General features: G+C 57.2%; 1 protein-coding gene across 19 annotated transcripts in view; it reads left to right on the plus strand.

Annotated features, from left to right (window-relative positions):
- Positions 1-18,328, plus strand: part of SNED1 (sushi, nidogen and EGF like domains 1) — a 142,043-nt gene that overhangs the window by 34,478 nt on the left and 89,237 nt on the right. For 16 of the 19 annotated variants that reach the window (XR_014265013.1, XR_014265014.1, XR_014265015.1 and 13 more), the window contains exons 3-15: positions 425-565; positions 1,201-1,363; positions 4,033-4,158; positions 4,406-4,519; positions 6,421-6,534; positions 6,626-6,739; positions 14,698-14,823; positions 14,991-15,095; positions 15,352-15,465; positions 15,955-16,071; positions 17,351-17,467; positions 17,677-17,793; positions 17,979-18,092. Coding sequence is in view for 13 of the 19 variants with exons in the window: in XM_082466000.1 (XP_082322126.1) it covers positions 425-565; positions 1,201-1,363; positions 4,033-4,158; positions 4,406-4,519; positions 6,421-6,534; positions 6,626-6,739; positions 14,698-14,823; positions 14,991-15,095; positions 15,352-15,465; positions 15,955-16,071; positions 17,351-17,467; positions 17,677-17,793; positions 17,979-18,092 (1,582 nt within the window). In the remaining 6 variants the exon portion in view is untranslated. The remainder of the gene's footprint in view (positions 1-424; positions 566-1,200; positions 1,364-4,032; positions 4,159-4,405; positions 4,520-6,420; positions 6,535-6,625; positions 6,740-14,697; positions 14,824-14,990; positions 15,096-15,351; positions 15,466-15,954; positions 16,072-17,350; positions 17,468-17,676; positions 17,794-17,978; positions 18,093-18,328) is intronic. The other 3 variants (XM_082466006.1, XM_082466010.1, XM_082466001.1) reach the window with 3 other exon arrangements.

Raw genomic sequence — 18,328 nt, forward strand, 5'->3', positions numbered from 1 at the left:
CTAATATTTTCATGGGGGATTCCATGAAAACCAAAAAACATAATAATTAAAAACTGCCTTTCCTTCTCTTCCCTTTTTATCTTTCCCCTTTTTCCTTTTCCTTTTCTGTTCGTCTCACACGAGGCGAGTTTGTGGATTTGGCCAGGTGGTCACCAGACCCACGGAGGAAACTGTCTGCTCCTGGCGTCCACGGCCTCCACAGCCCCTCAGCGGGCTTCACTCGCTCACCACGCATCAGATTACTGGGGGGGCAGGCACTGGGGACACAGCGGAGGACGGAGGCCGAGGTCATCGGGGCCTCCCTGTGGCTGACCATCTCGCTGGGGAAACAGAGGAGGGACGAGCGGGCGACAGCAGTGTGGGCGGGGCGGGGTCTGTGGGTGGTGACGGGGGCGCAGGCCCCGCTCAGGCCCCTCCTTGGCAGGTCAACACGTTCCAGATTGTGCTCATCACCGACGGCAAGCTCTCCTTCACCATCTTCAACTACGAGTCCATCACGTGGACCACGGGCACGCACGCCAGCAGCGGGGGTGACGCCGCTGGTCTGGGGGGCATCGCGGCCCAGGTAGGGGCCCCTGCTCCCCACGGCTGGGACTGTCACGAGCTGATAAGGCAGGTGGCCGCCCCGCCCCCTTCCCCTAGTGCTGTGCAGAGGCCTCTCCCAGCCCAGAACCACAGAAATATTCTCGGGCCAAAGCACCTTTGTCCTGACCCACACAGCCGGCCCTACAGGGCCAGCTGCAGCTAGGACAGAGTTCTGCGTGCGCTGTTGCCTGGGGTGGCCTGGCCCGTGGCCTGAGGGACAGTGGGCGGCAGAAAATCCCAGGTGTGGAGGGTGGTCAAGTGCGAGCCCCCAGGGCCTGGGAGTGCCCCTCCCCCCGCTCCAGGCCCTCTACCTTCTCCTGAGGTCACACTGGCCCTGGGACCTAGGGGAGGCCCAGGAGCCCAGGAGTGGGCGGGAAGGGGTGGGGGGAGGGCTGCCAGGGCCCAACCAGGTGAGCGGCGGGAGGAACTGCTGGTTAGGGTGGGGTGGGGCGGGGCGGGGGGCGGCGGGGCGGGGCGGGGCGGTGAGGAGGCCCCTGAATCTTCAGCTCTCCCCAGCTCACGAGGCCGCCCCCGCCGGAGGAGGGTCTCAGGGACGTTAGGGAGACCTGCGGACGCAGCCCGCACCTGCCCCCACTCTCCCCCACCCTCCCCCAGGCCGGCTTCAATGCGGGTGATGGGCGGCGCTACTTCAGCATCCCCGGCTCACGCACAGCGGACATGGCGGAGGTGGAGACCACCACCAACGTGGGCGTGCCCGGGCGCTGGGCGTTCAGAATCGATGATGCCCAGGTGCGCGTGGGGGGCTGCGGCCATACAAGTAAGAGGACAGAGAGAGCGGCTGGGGTGGCGGAGGGGCATGGATTAGGGAGGCGGGATGGCGGGGAGGGGCGGGGGAGCCCCGGGCTTCTTGGGGGCGCACGGCCCCGCCCACCTCGGCTCCTCTCCCCCGGGCTCACCCCTGAGCCTCAGTCTCCCCCTGGGAGGCCTTCCTGCCTCTGCTGAGGGGCAGGGGTTTGCTGGAGACCACGGTTTGAAGTGTGAAGGGGTGTAAGGGGGAGGAGCCGGGGTCACATTCCCACCCAGGGAATCCTGGGCATCCCTGGGTGGCCTCCTGCGTCCTCAGGACCACCTGGGAGGCAGGCCCTCTTTTCACCCATTTTGCTGCCTTGCTTCTTGGTGGGACTTCGTGCTTGTGTGACAACCTGGACATCTACCTGACAGGAGGGAGTTCCCTGACGCCCGGGGTCCTTCAGGCACAGAACACAGAGCAGACGGGAGCAGGGTCCACCCCAGGGGCGAGCGCGAGGCCTGTGGACACAGCGGGACTGGCCACAGAAGGATGTGTTCCCGGCTCTCCTGCTGTGTGGCTCTGGGTCACAGACCCTCCTGAAACCCCTGCTTATAAACGGAGGGGGGGGTGGTGTCAGATGACTGGCTCAGCCGCCCCAGGATCCATGGAGTGATCCGCTGTTGATCACTCCCCCGCCAAGCCTGGAGCCAGTGAGGCTGGTGCTGGGACCTCCCCCAGAGATCGCCTCCCACCCCCGTGGGGACCAAGGCCACCAAGAGGGGCTGCTTCTCCTGAACACTGTCCCAAGGATGAGCCCAGCGCAAGGCAGCCCACCCAGACCTGCCAGGGGAGCAGGCGCGCACCCCGGGGGGGGAGGGCTGGGGAGGGCAGGTGTGTACCGCCCGAGGACTGGATGTGGGCCCTGGTGAGAGAGGCCTGGGGAGCCTGAGCCCACCCACATACCAGTGTGAACGAGGGGGCAGCCCACAGGGCCAGGAGCCCAGGGGCCACTGATTTCGCCCCCCTCCCCCAGAGTGGCAACACCCGCCTGGGCTTGGAGCCGCGGTGGTTCAGGGCACGGGGACACTACTCGGTCACCACTCCTTTGCGTGGGCAGCAGAGGGGTCTGGCGCTTGCCAGCGGCCAGGGGCTTGGGTTGTGGCTGAGGGGTAAAGTGTGGGTGCAGGTGGGGACTGGTGTGAGCGGGTGTGCGTGCAGGTGTGTCTACAGGTGTGCGTGCAGGTGTGGGTGCAGGTGTGCGTGCAGGTGTGGGTGCAGGTGTGGGTGCAGGTGTGCGTGCAGGTGTGGGTGCAGGTGTGCGTGCAGGTGTGGGTGCAGGTGTGCGTGCAGGTGTGCGTGCAGGTGTGTGGGTGCAGGTGTGGGTGCAGGTGTGGGTGCATGTGTGCGTGCAGGTGTGTGTGCAGGTGTGCGTGCAGGTGTGGGTGCAGGTGGGGACTGGTGTGAGCGGGTGTGCGTGCAGGTGTGCGAGCAGGTGTGCGTGCAGGTGTGCGTGCAGGTGTGGGTGCAGGTGTGCGTGCGGGTGTGCGTGCGGGTGTGCGTGCGGGTGTGCGTGCGGGTGTGCGTGCGGGTGTGTGCGGGTGTGCGTGCGGGTGTGGGTGCGGGTGTGCGTGCGGGTGTGCGTGCGGGTGTGCGTGCGGTTGTGGGTGCGGGTGTGCGTGCGGGTGTGCGTGCGGGTGTGCGTGCGGGTGTGGGTGCGGGTGTGGGTGCGGGTGTGTGCGGGTGTGCGTGCGGGTGTGCGTGCGGGTGTGCGTGCGGGTGTGGGTGCGGGTGTGCGTGCGGGTGTGCGTGCGGGTGTGGGTGCGGGTGTGCGTGCGGGTGTGCGTGCGGGTGTGCGTGCAGGTGTGCGTGCAGGTGTGGGTAGGTCCATGTCCCCCTGCAGAGGCTGCCGGCTGTGAGCCTGAGGAGTGGGGTCCTCAGAAGAGGGTCCAGTCAGTACCTCGGGGACGCCGTTCCCATGTGGAGGTGCCTCTCTCCCATCCCAGGCCTCTGCGGGGGGCAGATAAGAGGAGGCCCTGCTGGGCCCTCAAAGCTCTCACGCACAGAGGCCCTGAGGAGCACGGTCCCGTGGGGTTGCGGGGGCCCGGCCCCCTGTGTCCCCACCCCACGCTGCAAGCCCAGGAGATGGAGCCCGTGCGCGTCCGTCTGGAGTCACCAGGGAGGGAGGGTGGGTTCACACCTGAGAGGCAGGGTGTCCACACCTGGCAGCCTACCTTCTGAGAAGGGCTGGTGCTGACACGGGCTCAGGCAGTCAGCGCCACCCGCTGCAGGGCAGCCGGACGACGCGGCCTGAGTGCCGGTGTGGCTCGGTGAGTGCGCCGGTGAGGGCAGGGACGGTCCTCAAAGACACCCACAGCCTTGGTGGTGCTCGGGGCCCGAGGGCCCTTCCGGGAGCGCCCCTCTCTCCCTCCCTCCCTGGACTCCAGCCAGCTCTTCCCGGGCCCTCCTAGTAACAGGAGGTCTGAAACCCTGGGACGCTCCCGCACCTGCCCACGTGTGCTCGTTCATGGCGGGTTTCGGTGGCCTTGCTCCTGCGGAGGGTGGGCCGCATGAGCTGAGCCCTGCGGGCGGCCTGTCCTCGAGGTAACGGAGACCCAGCAGCAGCGGACCTCGCAGCGCCTCCCCCGAGAGGGGCCCCCGGGGCCAGGCTGACGGCCCTGCCCTCCCTGTGTCCGCAGCCTCCGTGTGCCTGGCCCTGCGCCCCTGCCTCAACGGCGGCAAGTGCATCGACGACTGCGTCACGGGCAACCCCTCCTACACCTGCTCCTGCCTCTCGGGCTTCACGGGGAGGAGGTGCCACCTGGGTGAGTTTCTGCTGGGACCGCCCACCTGGAGGAACCCGGCAGCACAGCCGACGGCCCCAAGAGCCCGGGCCTCGGGCCTCTGTCCCCGTGGTGTGGGTGGCGTCCGGGAGGCGCCGCTGGGGGAGCCGGACACAGCAGCTCCGTGACGGTGAGCACGTGGGCGGGCTCTGCAGCCACGCCGCCCCGGGCCACGGCAGGTCCTCCCCAGCGGCTCCTCCACTGAGTCCCCGGCTGCCCCGCTTTCCAGATGTGAACGAGTGTGCTTCCCACCCGTGTCAGAACGGCGGGACCTGCACGCACGGCGTCAACAGCTTCATCTGCCAGTGCCCGGCCGGCTTCGCGGGACCCACCTGTGAGACAGGTGAGAGGAACCAGGGGCTGCAGGGCCGCGGGCGTGGTCCTGCCCGACCAGGGAGTGGTGGCTAGCCTGGAGGGGGCATCAGGTCAGCGTGCCGCAGGGGGCCTGGCCCCAGGGAGGCCCGGGGGCAGGGGGGGCAGGAGCCCAGACTCAAGAGGAGAGGCCCCGCCCTGTGGGCGTGACAGGAGCACTGACCACAGCACACAGCCAAGGGTGAGGCCTCGGGACAGGGCAGGGCCTGGTTCCGGACCCGTCTCACCGCAGGCCTGCACCCCTGAAACCCTGAACCCCAGCTGCTCCCGGCAGGAGTGCAGGCTGTTTCTCTCCATCCCGGGGGTCTTACGGCCTAAATGTGGGTTGGGGTCTTTCTCAAGACCCCCTTGTTGCTTCCAAACTGCAGTCTGCACGCCCGTCTGCCACCCCGCTTCTGAGCGCGGCTCTTTGGAAGCAGTGCTTTCTCATCAGGCCTCTACCCCCTGCCCTTCGTGCAGCACCTCTTTGGGGCCCCCTCACCCTGGCCCTTCACCCACCTGGTAAATGAAGGTGGGCGCCCCACTCCCACCCCCGTGTCACTGTGGTCAGCTGCTAGGGGAACCCAACAAACGGAGCCCCTTAAAATCAAAGCACGATGACCCCTGATCCCCATCCGGCTCGGCCAGATGCACTGTCCACTACATACGCCTACTGATGTGTAACTGTTATTTAGAAAAACATATAGCACATAGTTAAATCGAGTGTGTACAAGTAACAACCGCACCAATGTCTCAATCTAGAAAAACCATTTCTAATGGAGACTTGTGGCCACAGGGAATGTTTTAAAGTCCTTAACTCTGGTGTGTACACACGTGTCCGGGCCGGGTGGGACCCCAGGAGGCCTTGGGGCCGGAGCCTTGGCCTCTGCATGGCCACCGCGGCAGCACCCATGCGTACCAGCCCCCGGTCCCCCATGAGGCTCTCTGGTCTCAGGACCCACCTCGGCCCCCAGAGCCCGTGAGAGCAGGGAGGCCGGGCAGAGTGCAGCAGGGACGTGGGTACCGCTCGGCCCAAGTCTCCCCTCCCCCACCCGTGCCCAGCCCTGCCCTCTGGTGGAGTCAGGGTCCCAGAGACGGGGGTCACCGTGTGCCGTCAGCCACCAAAGCACCTCCACACCTCCCAGGGTTCAGGCCTCCTTCCTCCCACTGCCCCCCACCCTGACTCCAGGGTGGGTCGCCCGCTCTGGGGATCCCGTCTGGTTCCTGTATTGAGTCCTTTTTGGAATGAGCTGTCAGCAGGACAGGTGACGTAGCTGGGGGAAGGCAGTGTCCCCCCCACCTGCTGCCAGCAGCCACCAGGTGAGGCCAGCATCCTGGGTGAGGGGCAGGCCAGAGCGCCGACAAAGGCAGGCTCCCGCCTGCTCACTCCCACTCTGACTGGGGGCCGAGGGCCTTTGCAGGACTGTCTTTGCAGCAAGAAGCCTCGCCCACCTCAGAACCTCACCCCAGGACCACTCAGACCCCTCCTGCACCCCCTCAGGGCTCCATCACAGGCTGTGCCCCCCGCCCAGCTGGGAGGAATCTCTCAGCCCCAGAGCCCTGTCCTGTGATGACAGCTCTGTCACAGTCATCTGAGCAGGGGAACTGCCCAGGAGGGCGGGAGCTGGGTCCCATTCACCCCCATGTCCCCCGCCAGGCACAGGCACACCCTCCCTCCTCCCCAGGTCTGCTGAAATAAACCCAATTCAGACAAGCTTTCAGTGCCGGTGGGCTGGGACTGCCCTGGTCCCCCAGGGTCCGATGCCCTCCAGAGACGGCCAGATCCACCCGTGCTGCAGCCCGAGATGTCGAATGGGGCATGGGGCTCAGCGGGAGCCCCTGGGGCCACCACAGCCGGGGATCCAATGGCCTTCCACCCCTTTGTGCTTGTAGCACAGTCTCCATGTGATGCCAGAGAGTGTGAGAACGGCGGCTGGTGCCAGGCGGAGGGCGGCTCGGCGGTGTGCGTGTGCGCAGCCGGCTACACGGGTGCAGCCTGCGAGACGGGTGAGTGTGCCCTCGGGTGGGAGCAGGGGCGCAGGGTGCCAGGTGGTCAAAGGCTGGCACAGAGCCGAGCGCCCACCTCTGCCGCCCCCAGATGTGGACGAGTGCGGCTCTGACCCCTGCCTGAACGGAGGGTCGTGTGTCGACCTGGTGGGGAATTTCACCTGCCTTTGTTCAGAGCCCTTCGAGGGACCTCGCTGCGAGACAGGTAACGGCCACGTGCCCGAAGCCCCCCACCGGTGATAGCAGTCAGCTGCCCCCTTTCCCTCTCGGGGGTGGGGAGGTCTGGTCTGAGCTCTGCCGTCCACATGCTGGGTAAGGCTGAGCGAATCTGTTCCCCTCTCTGGGCCTGGTCCCCATCTGGAAAATGCAGGCATGGGTGACCACACTCCCAAGGCCCCTCTCCCGACTCAGGAGATTCTTGGCTGTTTAACGTCCCTCCTTCCTACCCCAGACCCCTCGCCGTGCTAGGGAACAAGCCATGGGCGTCAGAAAGAAAGCTGATCTCTCCTACAAGTGATGAAGCCTGCTAACTTCTGTTCTATTGCATACTGTTTTAAATGCTGGTTAGGACTCGGTAGGTCAGTTAAAAGACCCACAGAGTCAATTCGGGGCTTTAGCACCTGACACCACCTTACCTCCCACGGCTTTGGTCCCCGACAAAAGCTGTGCTTGCATCTCCCCAGTGGGGGGGCGCTCAAGACAAACTCATCGGATTTGCTCCGAGTCTCAAAACCTAAGAAGGAAATTAGGTTCTACCCATAAGTAAGACGCGGATGGACGCTGTGCCCTCCGTTGGTCTTTGGTCGGATGACCACACGCAGGGCGGGCTGTGTCCTGAGGCGATGGTGAGGCTTCGCGGTGCAGAGGGCAGGAGGGTGGCAACCTCACCTGTTGCCTGAAATCATCGTGATGTGTCACATGATTGCCTAGATTGTTATCTAAGTATCAGTGTATTTAACTAAACTCATGTCAGAAAACAGGTAAGTGATTTAAAAAGATTTTGCAAAGAAACCATGTTTTGTACGAAGAATAATGCAAATGAAAGCAAACAATAAGAAACAACCGACTTGTCTACCCCAATACAAGCCCATTAGCCACATTACACATACAGCAGGAAGCTGGCCAAAAGTTGGAGATGATAAAAAAGAGTATCTAGCCTTCTGTTTATGGCCAACAAGGATTAACTGCTCTGGGAACTTCCCTCTCACCGTCAACAACGAGAAAACCAGACAAAATATATGAAACAACTGTTTTCAGCCGTTGGACGGCAGAAAGCAGAGGGCTGTCATCCCTGAGAGAAGGGAGTGAAGTGGGGTGAGCCCTACAAGTGCCCCAAGGCTGCCTCGGAGCCGTTTCCGGGCCGCCGGGCCGGGCCGGGGCCGGGGAGGGATCCACACTCCAGCAGCTCCTCTGAGTCTCTGGGTCAAGGAGACAGAGATTCAAATTCAGTGGCTGGAATTTGGGGGGATAATACCAGCAAGGACAGAGCTACTGAGAGGGGAAGGGGGTAAGGGGGGAGAGCACGAGATCGGCTCTGGTGATCTGCAGGGGGACCCCTTGAATGTGGGTCAGGTGAAATCTACTGGGCTGGGGAAGAACCACTGGGAGTGGTGAGTCAGACAATTCCTGGAACTCAGACCCGCCTGCCTACCAGCCAGAGTGGAGTGAGTTCTTCATACCCAGGGCCAATGCTGAGTAGAGCCCCCAGTGGTATCACCTTAGTAGTGGGGATAAATAAATGCTAAGCTAATGGCTAATCTGATCTGCCCCAAGAAATCTTAAAAGAAAGTTTGAAAGGATCAAACTGAGCCCAAGTAATTTAACCGTATGCCAGAATAAAATCCTGCACTCTTTAAAGGAATAATAACAGAATCCAGGACCCCAAAATACCCAACCAAAAGTTATTAGGCATACAAAGGATTGGGAATATATGACCCACAGCCAGAAGTCAAATAGATCAATAGAAACAGTGGCCAGAGATGACAGAATCAGCAAGTACAAATGTTCAGTTGTCCATCATGAACATGCACCATGTGTTCAAGACTGTTGAGGGAAAAAGACATAATGAGAAGTAGAAGATATAAAAAAAGAAGCTTCTAGAGATGAAAAATATAATATCTGAATTTTAAAAATACACTGGACGCTGTTAACAGCAGGTTAAGACACCACAGAAGGAAAGATCCATGACCTTGAAGAGAGAAATGGAAGCAGTTCAACATGCAGCCCAGAGAGAATAAGATGAAAGGACAGCACCTGCCCAGGGGCCTGTGCACGGACACCATGCAGGCTGGCAGGTGTGTACTTGGAGGGCCGGAAATGAGGGAGGGGGCTGCAGGGGTGCAGAAAAAGTATGTGAAGAAACAACAGCCAAACAGTTTCTAAGACTGATGAAAATGAAAACCACATATCCAAGAAAAACATGAGGAAAACCGTATGAAGCCACATCATAATCAAATTGCTGAAAACCAATGACAGAGAAAATCTTAAAAGTAGCCAGAGAGAAAAGACAGACCGCACAGAGAAACCAGAATGTCCGCAGCCTCCTTGTCAGAGACAGTGCAGGCCGGAAGACGGTGGGACAGCACCCTCAAAGCATGAAAGAAAGAAGCTGTCAACCTAGTGCTATATACCCAGCAAAACTCTTTCAAAAATACAGGTGAAATAAAGATTTTTCAGGGCTTCCCTGGTGGCACAGTGGATGAGAATCTGCCTGCCAATGCAGGGGACACGGGTTCGAGCCCTGGTCTGGGAAGATCCCACATGCCGCGGAGCAGCTGGGCCCGTGAGCCACAATTACTGAGCCTGCGCATCTGGAGCCTGTGCCCTGCAACAAGAGAGGCCGCGACAGTGAGAGGCCCGCGCACCGCGATGAAGAGTGGCCCCCGCTCGCCGCAACTAGAGAAAGCCCTCACACAGAAACAAAGACCCAACACAGTCATAAAAAAATAAATAAATACTTTTAAAAAAAAAAAAAGATTTTTCAGACAGCAAAACAGAGAATTCATCACCAGCATATATGCATTACAAGAAATGTCTTTTTGACAGAAGAAAAATGGTCCCTGATGAAAATCTGGATCTACACAAAGGAATGAAGAGTTCTAGAAATGGTAAATATATGGGTAAAAATAAAAGACTTTTCTTCTTACTTGTTAATCTTTTTAAAGATATTTTTAAAACAAAGAAATAGCAACATATTTGGGGTTTACAATATACATAGAAATAAAATGTATGACACCAATAGCTTAAAGCAGCCTGTGCAAGCTTTTTCTGTAAAGGGCCAGATAGTAATATTTTTTTTGGCTTTATGAGCCATGTGGTCACAGCTATTCAGCTCTACCAATGTAAGGCAAAAGCAGTGAGCCACAGACTGTGCATAAGTGAATGGGCATGGCCATGTTCCAATGATACTTCATTTTTTTAAATGGATGGCAGGCAAGATTTGGTCTTTGAGCCTTTGTTTATCAACTTCTGGCATAAGGGATAGAAAGGGAGAAATGGAAGTATAGTATCGTAAGGTCCTGACATTATATACGAAGTGGTCTAATACTGTTTGAAGGTCGACTGTGATAAGTTAAAGATATACATTGTGAGCCCTAGAGCAGCAAGTAAAAAAATAATAATAATGAGTTATAGCCAATAAACCAATCATGGAGATGAAATGGAATCCTAAAAATACTCAATACAGAAGGTATGAAAAGAAGAAAAAGGAAGATAAACTTACTGGCTGTAACTACCATTAAATATTCAAAGGCACAATTATAAAATACCAGATTTTAGCAGTGGAAAGGAATTCAGAATTCAGAGGATTTAATCCTTAAATAAATATTTAATGTTAACTGAGCAAATGAGTTATATTACTAGTTACCTCTAGTTAATAAATAAAAATAAAAGTGTGTAGGAAAATTTGAAAAATCTACAGTCATTGAAAAGAAAAAGGAATATATTTTTCTAACTCAAAATGAAAGCACAACTTTATATCTTTAAGAATAAATGAAGCCTAGTAGTTAAAGTTTAAATAAATTTTTAGTGGCATTTATGAAATTTTACATATGCTTTCTCACCTTGTGATTTCACATAAACAAATGTTTTGTTCACCCAGAAAATAAAAAAAAGACGACGAAAAAGGAACAAAGAAGAAGTGGGACAAATAAAAAACAATAGCAAGGTGATGGGTTTAATCCAGTCATATTGGCAATTACATTTAAATGTAAAAAAGATTAAAACACAAATTAAAAGACAGAGATTGTCGAATCGAATTGAAAAGCAAGACCCAACCATATACTTTCTGCAAGAAACCTGCTGCAAATAGGAAGACACAGATCATTTTAAAGTCGTGGGATGGGTCTCTCACACTGAGTGCAGCGACCAATCCTGGACCGAGTGCTGGGAGTAGCTCTTAGGACTCTGACGTAGCAGCGGGCGGGGTGGGGAGAAGCACAGGGGCGAGTCCTCATTACTTTCCTCTGGTGTCCCCCCGACCCCGCCGCCTGGTCTCAGAGCAACCCCGAAACCAGAAGTGAGCGTTGACAGAGAAGCAGGACCCACAGAGGCAGCAGTGGGGGAGCCTTCCTCTCCAGCTGGGGGAATTCTGGGCTGCACAAGGGTGGGCAAACTCCTGCTGTTTTTCCCTTTCTCTGTCCTCCAGCCACGTGACCCCAGACAGGAGTGCAGTCACAGGAAGTAAGTAGCGGAGTGGGGCCACTAAGCTCAGATTTCATGCCAGAGGACCAAAAGCATAGCCCCAGAGGACGAGATGTGCTGGGGAGGGCGTGGAGGGGGTCTGGGGCGGCAGCCCCTCATGTTCTTTCTGAGCTCCTGGGCTCCCTCAGGTTGCGCATGTGTAATCTGATAAGCAAAAGACAAACAACTCAGCGGAAACAATGGCAAAGAATGTAAGCAGGGAAGTCACACACAGAGAGAAACGAACACCCATGAACAAGTGAAAAGAAGCTCAGTCTCACTAATTAAGAAACTACAGGTTAAATAAAAAATCTAATTTCAGGTTTTGCCCATTAGATTGGTAAAAGTTTTAAGAGTTGATGGTCTCTGGAGCTGGAGAGGCTGTGGGAAAGAGTGCTCCCATTCTCCCTGGGGAGTATTGATTACATTTTGCTTGAAATTTTTTATATTTTTTTTTGCAATTGTTCATATGTATTACATTTACAGTTAAGTTTTAAACAATAAAATGATGGATACAAAAAAATTAAAAACGATACCATTTATTAAAAGACTTAGGTATAAATGTAATAAAGCATTTTCAAGATTTAAATACTGAAAACTACAAAATGCTGATGAAAGAAATCAAAGAAGCTCTCGGTACATAGAGAGACACTGTGTTCATGGATTAGAAGACTTAACATAGCAAATATGTCAGTTCTCCCCAGACTGACCTGTAGATTTAACATGATTCCAATCAAAATCTCAGCAGGGTTTTTGGTAGCTGCACACAAGCTGATTCTATAATTTATATGGAAAGGCAAAGGAATTAAGATAGCCAAAACAATTTCGAAAAAGAAGAATACATTTTAAGGAATCACACTACCTGGTATTAAGACTTATAATAAAGCTACAGTGATCAAGATTGTGTGGTATCGGCAAAGGGACTGACACACCAGTCAACAGAGGAAAGAGGATCCAGAAACGGACGTGCACAAATATGGGTATTATTTTTTGAAAAGGTATAAAAGACATTCAGCAGAAAAAGGATGATCTTTTCAACAAATGATGTTGGAACAATTAGACATCCTTATGTAGAAAATGAACTTCAACCTAAACACATCTTATACAAAGATTAACTCAAAATGAATCATAGACCTGAACAGAAAACAGAAAACTATAACGTTTTTAGAAGAAAACTAAAGATTTTTAGATAGAAAAATCTTTGTGACTCATGGTTAAGCAAAGAGTTCTGAGACAAGACCGCAAAAGCATGCTCTATCAAAGAAAAAATAGATAAATTGGACTTCATCAAAACTGAAAACTTTTCCTCTGTGAAAGACATGGTTAAGAGAATGAAAAGACAAGCTAAAGACTGGGAGAGGAATTTCCCTGGTGGTGCAGTGGTTAGGACTCAGCGCTCCCAAAGCAGAGGGCCCGGGTTCGATCCCTCGTCTGGGAACTAGATCCCACATGCATGCCACAACTAAGAAGTCCACATGCCACAACTAAAGATCCTCCATGCCTCAACTAAGACCCGGGGCAGCCTAAATAAATAAATAAATAATTTAAAAAAAGACTCGGACACTTAACCAAAAAGGATACACAGAAGGCAAATAAACAGATGAACAAATCTGTTGTTGTCGTTAACCATTGGTGAAACGCAAATTAAAGCCACAATGAGGGGCTTCCCTGGTGGCGCAGTGGTTGAGAATCTGCCTGCCAATGCAGGGGACACGGGTTCGAGCCCCGGTCTGGGAAGATCCCACGTGCCGCGGAGCAACTAAGCCCGTGCGCCACAACTACTGAGCCTGCGCGTCTGGAGCCTGTGCTCCGCAACAAGAGAGGCCGCGATCGTGAGAGGCCTGCGCACCGCGATGAAGAGTGGCCCCCGCTTGCTGCAACTAGAGAAAGCCCTCGCACAGAAACGAAGACCCAACACAGCCAAAAATATTAATTAATTAATTAATTTTTTTTTTTTTAAAGCCACAATGAGATGCCACTGCAAGCCTATGATAATTGCTAAAATAAAAGACACTGACCTGGTAAGGGTACAGAACAATGGGAACTCTCACCTATTTTTGGTGGGAATGCCGAACGGTTTGGCCACTCTGAAACAGTTTGATAGTTTTTTATAAAGTTAAACATACACTTATAACATGACCCAGCAATCGCACTCCTAGTTATTAACCCTAAACAAATGAAAACTTTACGTCACACAGAACTCTGACAGGAATGTCTGTAGCATGTCTATAGCCACCAAAAACCGGGAACCCAAACGTCCTTCCCTGGGTGAACAGACACATGAACTGTGGTACCTGTCGATGTGGGACACAGCTCGGTCATAAAAAGGACTAATTACTGATGCTTATAACACCTGAGACGGTCCTGGAGGCGCGACGCTGAGTGAAAGAAGCCAGTCTCAAAAGAGTACAGGTTGTTTGGTTCTACTTCTCTGGCATCCTTGAAAGGACAAAACTGCAGTGATGAACAGATCAGTAGTTCTAGGGGTTCAGGAGGGAGGGAATCTGACCCTGCAGAGAGAAAACAAAGAGGTCTTTGGGATGACGGAATGTCCCATATCCTGTCCTGTATCCATATACACACATCTATACATGTGATTAAATTCTTAGGTGTGTCCCTCAGACACAAGTCATTTTACTGTATATTAATTTCAAAGATAAATTCTGAAAAAACATGAGGAAATTGAACATTTAAAAACAAAAAGACTGAAAAGGCAAACACGAATCAGGAGAAGCTGGAGTGGCTGTATTCATATCATTCAGATTAAACTTTCGAGTAGGAAAGCAGCCAGAAATGAAGAGGGACCTTTTATAATGACCACGGGCCAGTTCATCAGAAAGACATAATAACTCTAAGCATGCAACTCCTAGTAACACAAATCGAAATACCCAAAGCAACAGCTGGCAGAACTACAAGGGGAAACAGACCCCCAGTCATAGGCGGGGGTTTCGGCGGAACTCCTATCTCGGTGGCTCAGAGCATACAAGCATGGGGACCAGCAAGGATGCAGGGACCGGGCAGCGCTGCCAGCCGACCCGGCCCGACTGACATTCACGGACACCCACGTTCCTTCCAGGACTCGCGGAGCCTTAACTATGACAGACCATCCTGTCAGCCATAAAATAAGGCTCAATAAATTGAAAAGGACTGTGTTCTCTGACCACAGCAAAATTAAACTAGAAATCGGCAGCAGAAAGATACCTTAAAGTTAAAAATCCCCAATATTTAACTAACAGAGATGCTTGGGCGGAAATGTCTGGAGGCTGTGGCCTCAGCTGGGCCCTTTGGTGCACACCGTGGGGCCCCCTCCTCACTCGGGCTTTTCATTCTGCTCCAGAGAAGGGGCTCGGGGACCGAGGGGCCGCTAGAGATCAGTTTCCGGGCGCTCGGCGCTAAGGACAGAGGTTAAGACAGCTCCTCTCCGCCCGAGGCCCCATCCTCGCCGTGCTCTCTGCGCGGCCTCAGTGACCATCTTTCTTGCAGGAAGCCACCCAGTGCCCGACGCCTGCCTCTCGGCCCCCTGCCAGAACGGGGGCACCTGTGTGGATGCGGACCAGGGCTACGTGTGCGAATGCCCCGAAGGCTTCATGGGCCTTGACTGCAGGGAGAGTGCGTGTGGGCCGGGCTGCCGGGGCCCCCGTGGGGTGTGCACGCAAACCCCCATGAGAGAGGTTGTGGGGAGTGGGGAGAGGGGCTGCGCAGCAGGGTTTACGGGACGGTGGTCAGGAGAGGGCACCCCGACATTGGCGACTCCTCCCTCCCTCCCTCCGTGGCAGGAACCCCCAACAACTGTGAGTGCCGCAATGGTGGCAGGTGCCTGGGGGCTAACACCACCCTCTGCCAGTGCCCTCCGGGCTTCTTTGGGCTCCTCTGCGAATTTGGTAGGTGCCCAGGGCTGGGATGGGGGCGCCCTTCCTGCCTGGACCCTGAGAATCCCCACAGCCACCGTGTAAGTGGTGGCTTGGGCCTGGGCCCGGACCCACATGGCGGGTGGGGCGGTGGGGAGGCCACAAGGGTGCCCGAACCTGGTCACCCTGGCAGGGTCACCGGGCCTTGGGCAGCTCGGTCCTTCTCAAGGACACACGGTCTCCAGGGAGACACGCGGGGACGTGAGACGGGCTCTCCCCTTCCCCGCAGAAGTCACGGCCATGCCCTGCAACATGAACACGCAGTGCCCCGACGGCGGCTACTGCATGGAGTACGGCGGGAGCTACCTGTGCGTCTGCCACACCGACCACAACGTCAGCCACTGTGAGTGGGGTGGGTGCGGGCGCCAGCCTGCGAGGCCGGACTCCGCCCAGAAGCTGGGGTGGGGGGTGGGCGAGAAAGCAGTGGGCGCAGCAGGAGGGGGCCCCCGAGGGGACCTGGGGGCGGACGGCCTGGCCGTGTGCAAGTGCCGCGCCGCGCCTTCCTGAGCCCCGCGCTTAGCTGCTAGAACACTAACGTGCACCTGACAAGCACCTGCGGAGAAACAGGTTCACCCCGCGTATCTGTTAGTGCGCGGATGACCAGTGACTTAGGTAGTGAGTGACCACACGTGATGGTGGTGCTGGTGGTGACGGTACCAAGACCCTCGTGGACCACAGCTCAGTCCCAGCTCACGTAAGAGCGAGGGTGAACTCTGGAAAAATCAGAAATACAAGAAATTCCAGGGCGGGCCTTAGAGCCCAGCGTGAGGGATCAAGACCCTGACCTCAGTCCCAGCCAGGACCTCAGGGTGATTGCCGTCTGTCCCCACAGCGCTGCCGTCCCCCTGCGACTCGGACCCCTGCTTCAACGGAGGCTCCTGTGACGCCCACGACGACTCCTACACATGCGAGTGCCCGCGGGGCTTCCACGGCCGGCACTGCGAGAAAGGTGGGGCGCGGCGGCGGCGCTCCAGGGCGGGGGGCTGGCGGGGCCCGGGCTGCCCCGGCCGCCTCCCGCTCATCACAGCGCTTTCCTCACGACGGGCTTCCTTTCCTGCTCAGTGTTTTTCCGAGTGGCTTTTAGAATCACTGATTTTTTAAAAATTCATTAGGACTTTGTTAAATTGAGCGCAATTGGAGAATGTCAACATTTTACGACGTTCAGCCGCTTGAGAGCGCGAGTGCTCTTCTGTAAAGACACCGCAGGAGTCAACCCAGGGCCGTCTCTCCCACGCAGTTTGAAGCAACGCTCAGAGCTCTTTTCAGTGACCCAGGCGTCCCCTTGGTCAGAGCCCAGGGTGCGGCCCCCCGACCCCGTGTGGCCCGGCCCATTCTCCTGGGCTCGGCACCCAGGCCACGTCCAGCCTTGCAGCCCTCCCACTGCCCTCACTTGTCCGGAGAGCTGAAACCTGGACCTTTACCTGCAAGCCTCTGCCACTCCCACGGTGGCCCTGAGGGCAGGTCCCCGGCGCTCTGACCACGGAGCGCCTGCGGCCTCCCCCACCCCTGTAGCAGGAGGAGGGCTTTCCAGAGAGTGGCCTGATCCTCTGCAAGTACCGCTGAGGTCCGCACCCTCGGCAAAGGCATCCCAGAGAGTGGACACGGAGGGACACGGGGTGGGGCGGCCGGAACTTGGACCGGCAGCCTGTGAGGCCCCACAGGGTGCAGGGGGAGAAGAGGCCCCCTGAGCCTGGGGGCAGGCCCCCTCCTGCCTCACGATCCCCCCAAGAGCGTCGAGGAGGCCAAGTGTCTAAACTCCTGGCTGGGCTGTGAAGGTGCGGCTCCTCCAGCTCGGGCGGGTGGCCGGGGCCCCGCATGTCCAAGGAAGTGCCCCCAGTAAAGGTACAGAAAACAGGAAAATCAGAACGGAGCCACAGCGGGGCTCCCGGCCCGGTCCGTGGATGTCAGCTCCCCACCGGGCAGGAAGGCGGGTGCAGCGCTGGCCGCACTGCGGGGCCAGCTCTCCTGGCTCTCCAGCGGAGCCTGGGGCAGGGAAGAGAGGACGGACGGGCGGGCAGAGGGCCCCCGAGGCTGAGGGGCCGCACGTGGCTGGCTCGGCCCCTGCTGCAGCTGGGCCTCGGGCTCCGCCGAGAGGCAGGCCTGGGCGCACGGGGCCCAGCGGTGCCTGAGGACGGAGAAGGCTCGAGCGGGGCGTCATGGGCACTGCGGGGCCGGGAAGCTGGCCCCGGTTTACCCGCCTCTCTGTCTCTGTCTGTCCCTCCTCGCAGCCCGGCCGCGCCTGTGCAGCTCGGGGCCCTGCAGGAACGGCGGCACGTGCAAGGAAGCGGGCGGCGAGTACCACTGCGACTGCCCCTACCGCTTCACCGGAAGGCACTGCGAGATCGGTGCGGCCCCAGCCGGTGGGGATCAGCCTGTAGAGAGTGGGGAGGAGCCAGGCCCCGACCCAGGGCCCCCGGCCCCGCCACCGTGCGTCTGCTTGTCAGGAGCGTCCCCCCCGAGGCCCCAGCTCTGGGATGTCGAGGGATCACGGAAGGGGCAGGGGTGGTGGACGCGTGACCCCCGCCCCCGCCCGATGGGTGCCTCCTGCTTCCAGGGAAGCCAGACTCATGCGCCTCTGGCCCCTGTCACAACGGCGGCACCTGCTTCCACTACATCGGCAAATACAAGTGCGACTGTCCCCCAGGCTTCTCGGGACGGCACTGCGAGATAGGTAAGGGGGGCGGAGGCCAGCGGGCCAGGGCGCAGACAAGAAGACAGGCCCGGTGGGCAGGGATGGCCCGACCACGGAGGCGCGGGAGGTGGAGCTGGGTCGAGAGACGGGACACTCCCCTGCAGCGCCGAGGCCTTTGGGGAGGACACGGTGGTGGGCGACAGGGACCCCCTGTGCCCTTGCAGCCCCCTCCCCCTGCTTCCGGAGCCCGTGCATGAATGGGGGTACCTGCGAGGCCCTGGGGACAGACTTCTCCTGCCGCTGTCAAGCAGGGTACACAGGACGCCGGTGCCAGGCAGGTGAGAGGGCCGGGGGTCCTCCGCTCCCTGAAGGGCAGAGCAGGGCCCAGCAGGGGGCCGAGGGGAGGGATGGGAAAGAAGGAAAGGAAACCTCTGAGAAGCCCATTCTGGAAGCCATGGCGCTTTCACCCTGGGATGGGCTGTGTGGGGAGCGAGGGCCCCGGGCCGTGCAGCGCGGTGAGGCCAAGGGCAGAGCAGCAGGAGGGGCCAGCCGGCAGCCCGCGGTGCAGGACAGG

Source organism: Balaenoptera physalus, assembly GCF_965194825.1.
Source record: "Balaenoptera physalus genome assembly, chromosome: 6".
Lineage (NCBI taxonomy): Eukaryota > Metazoa > Chordata > Mammalia > Artiodactyla > Balaenopteridae > Balaenoptera > Balaenoptera physalus.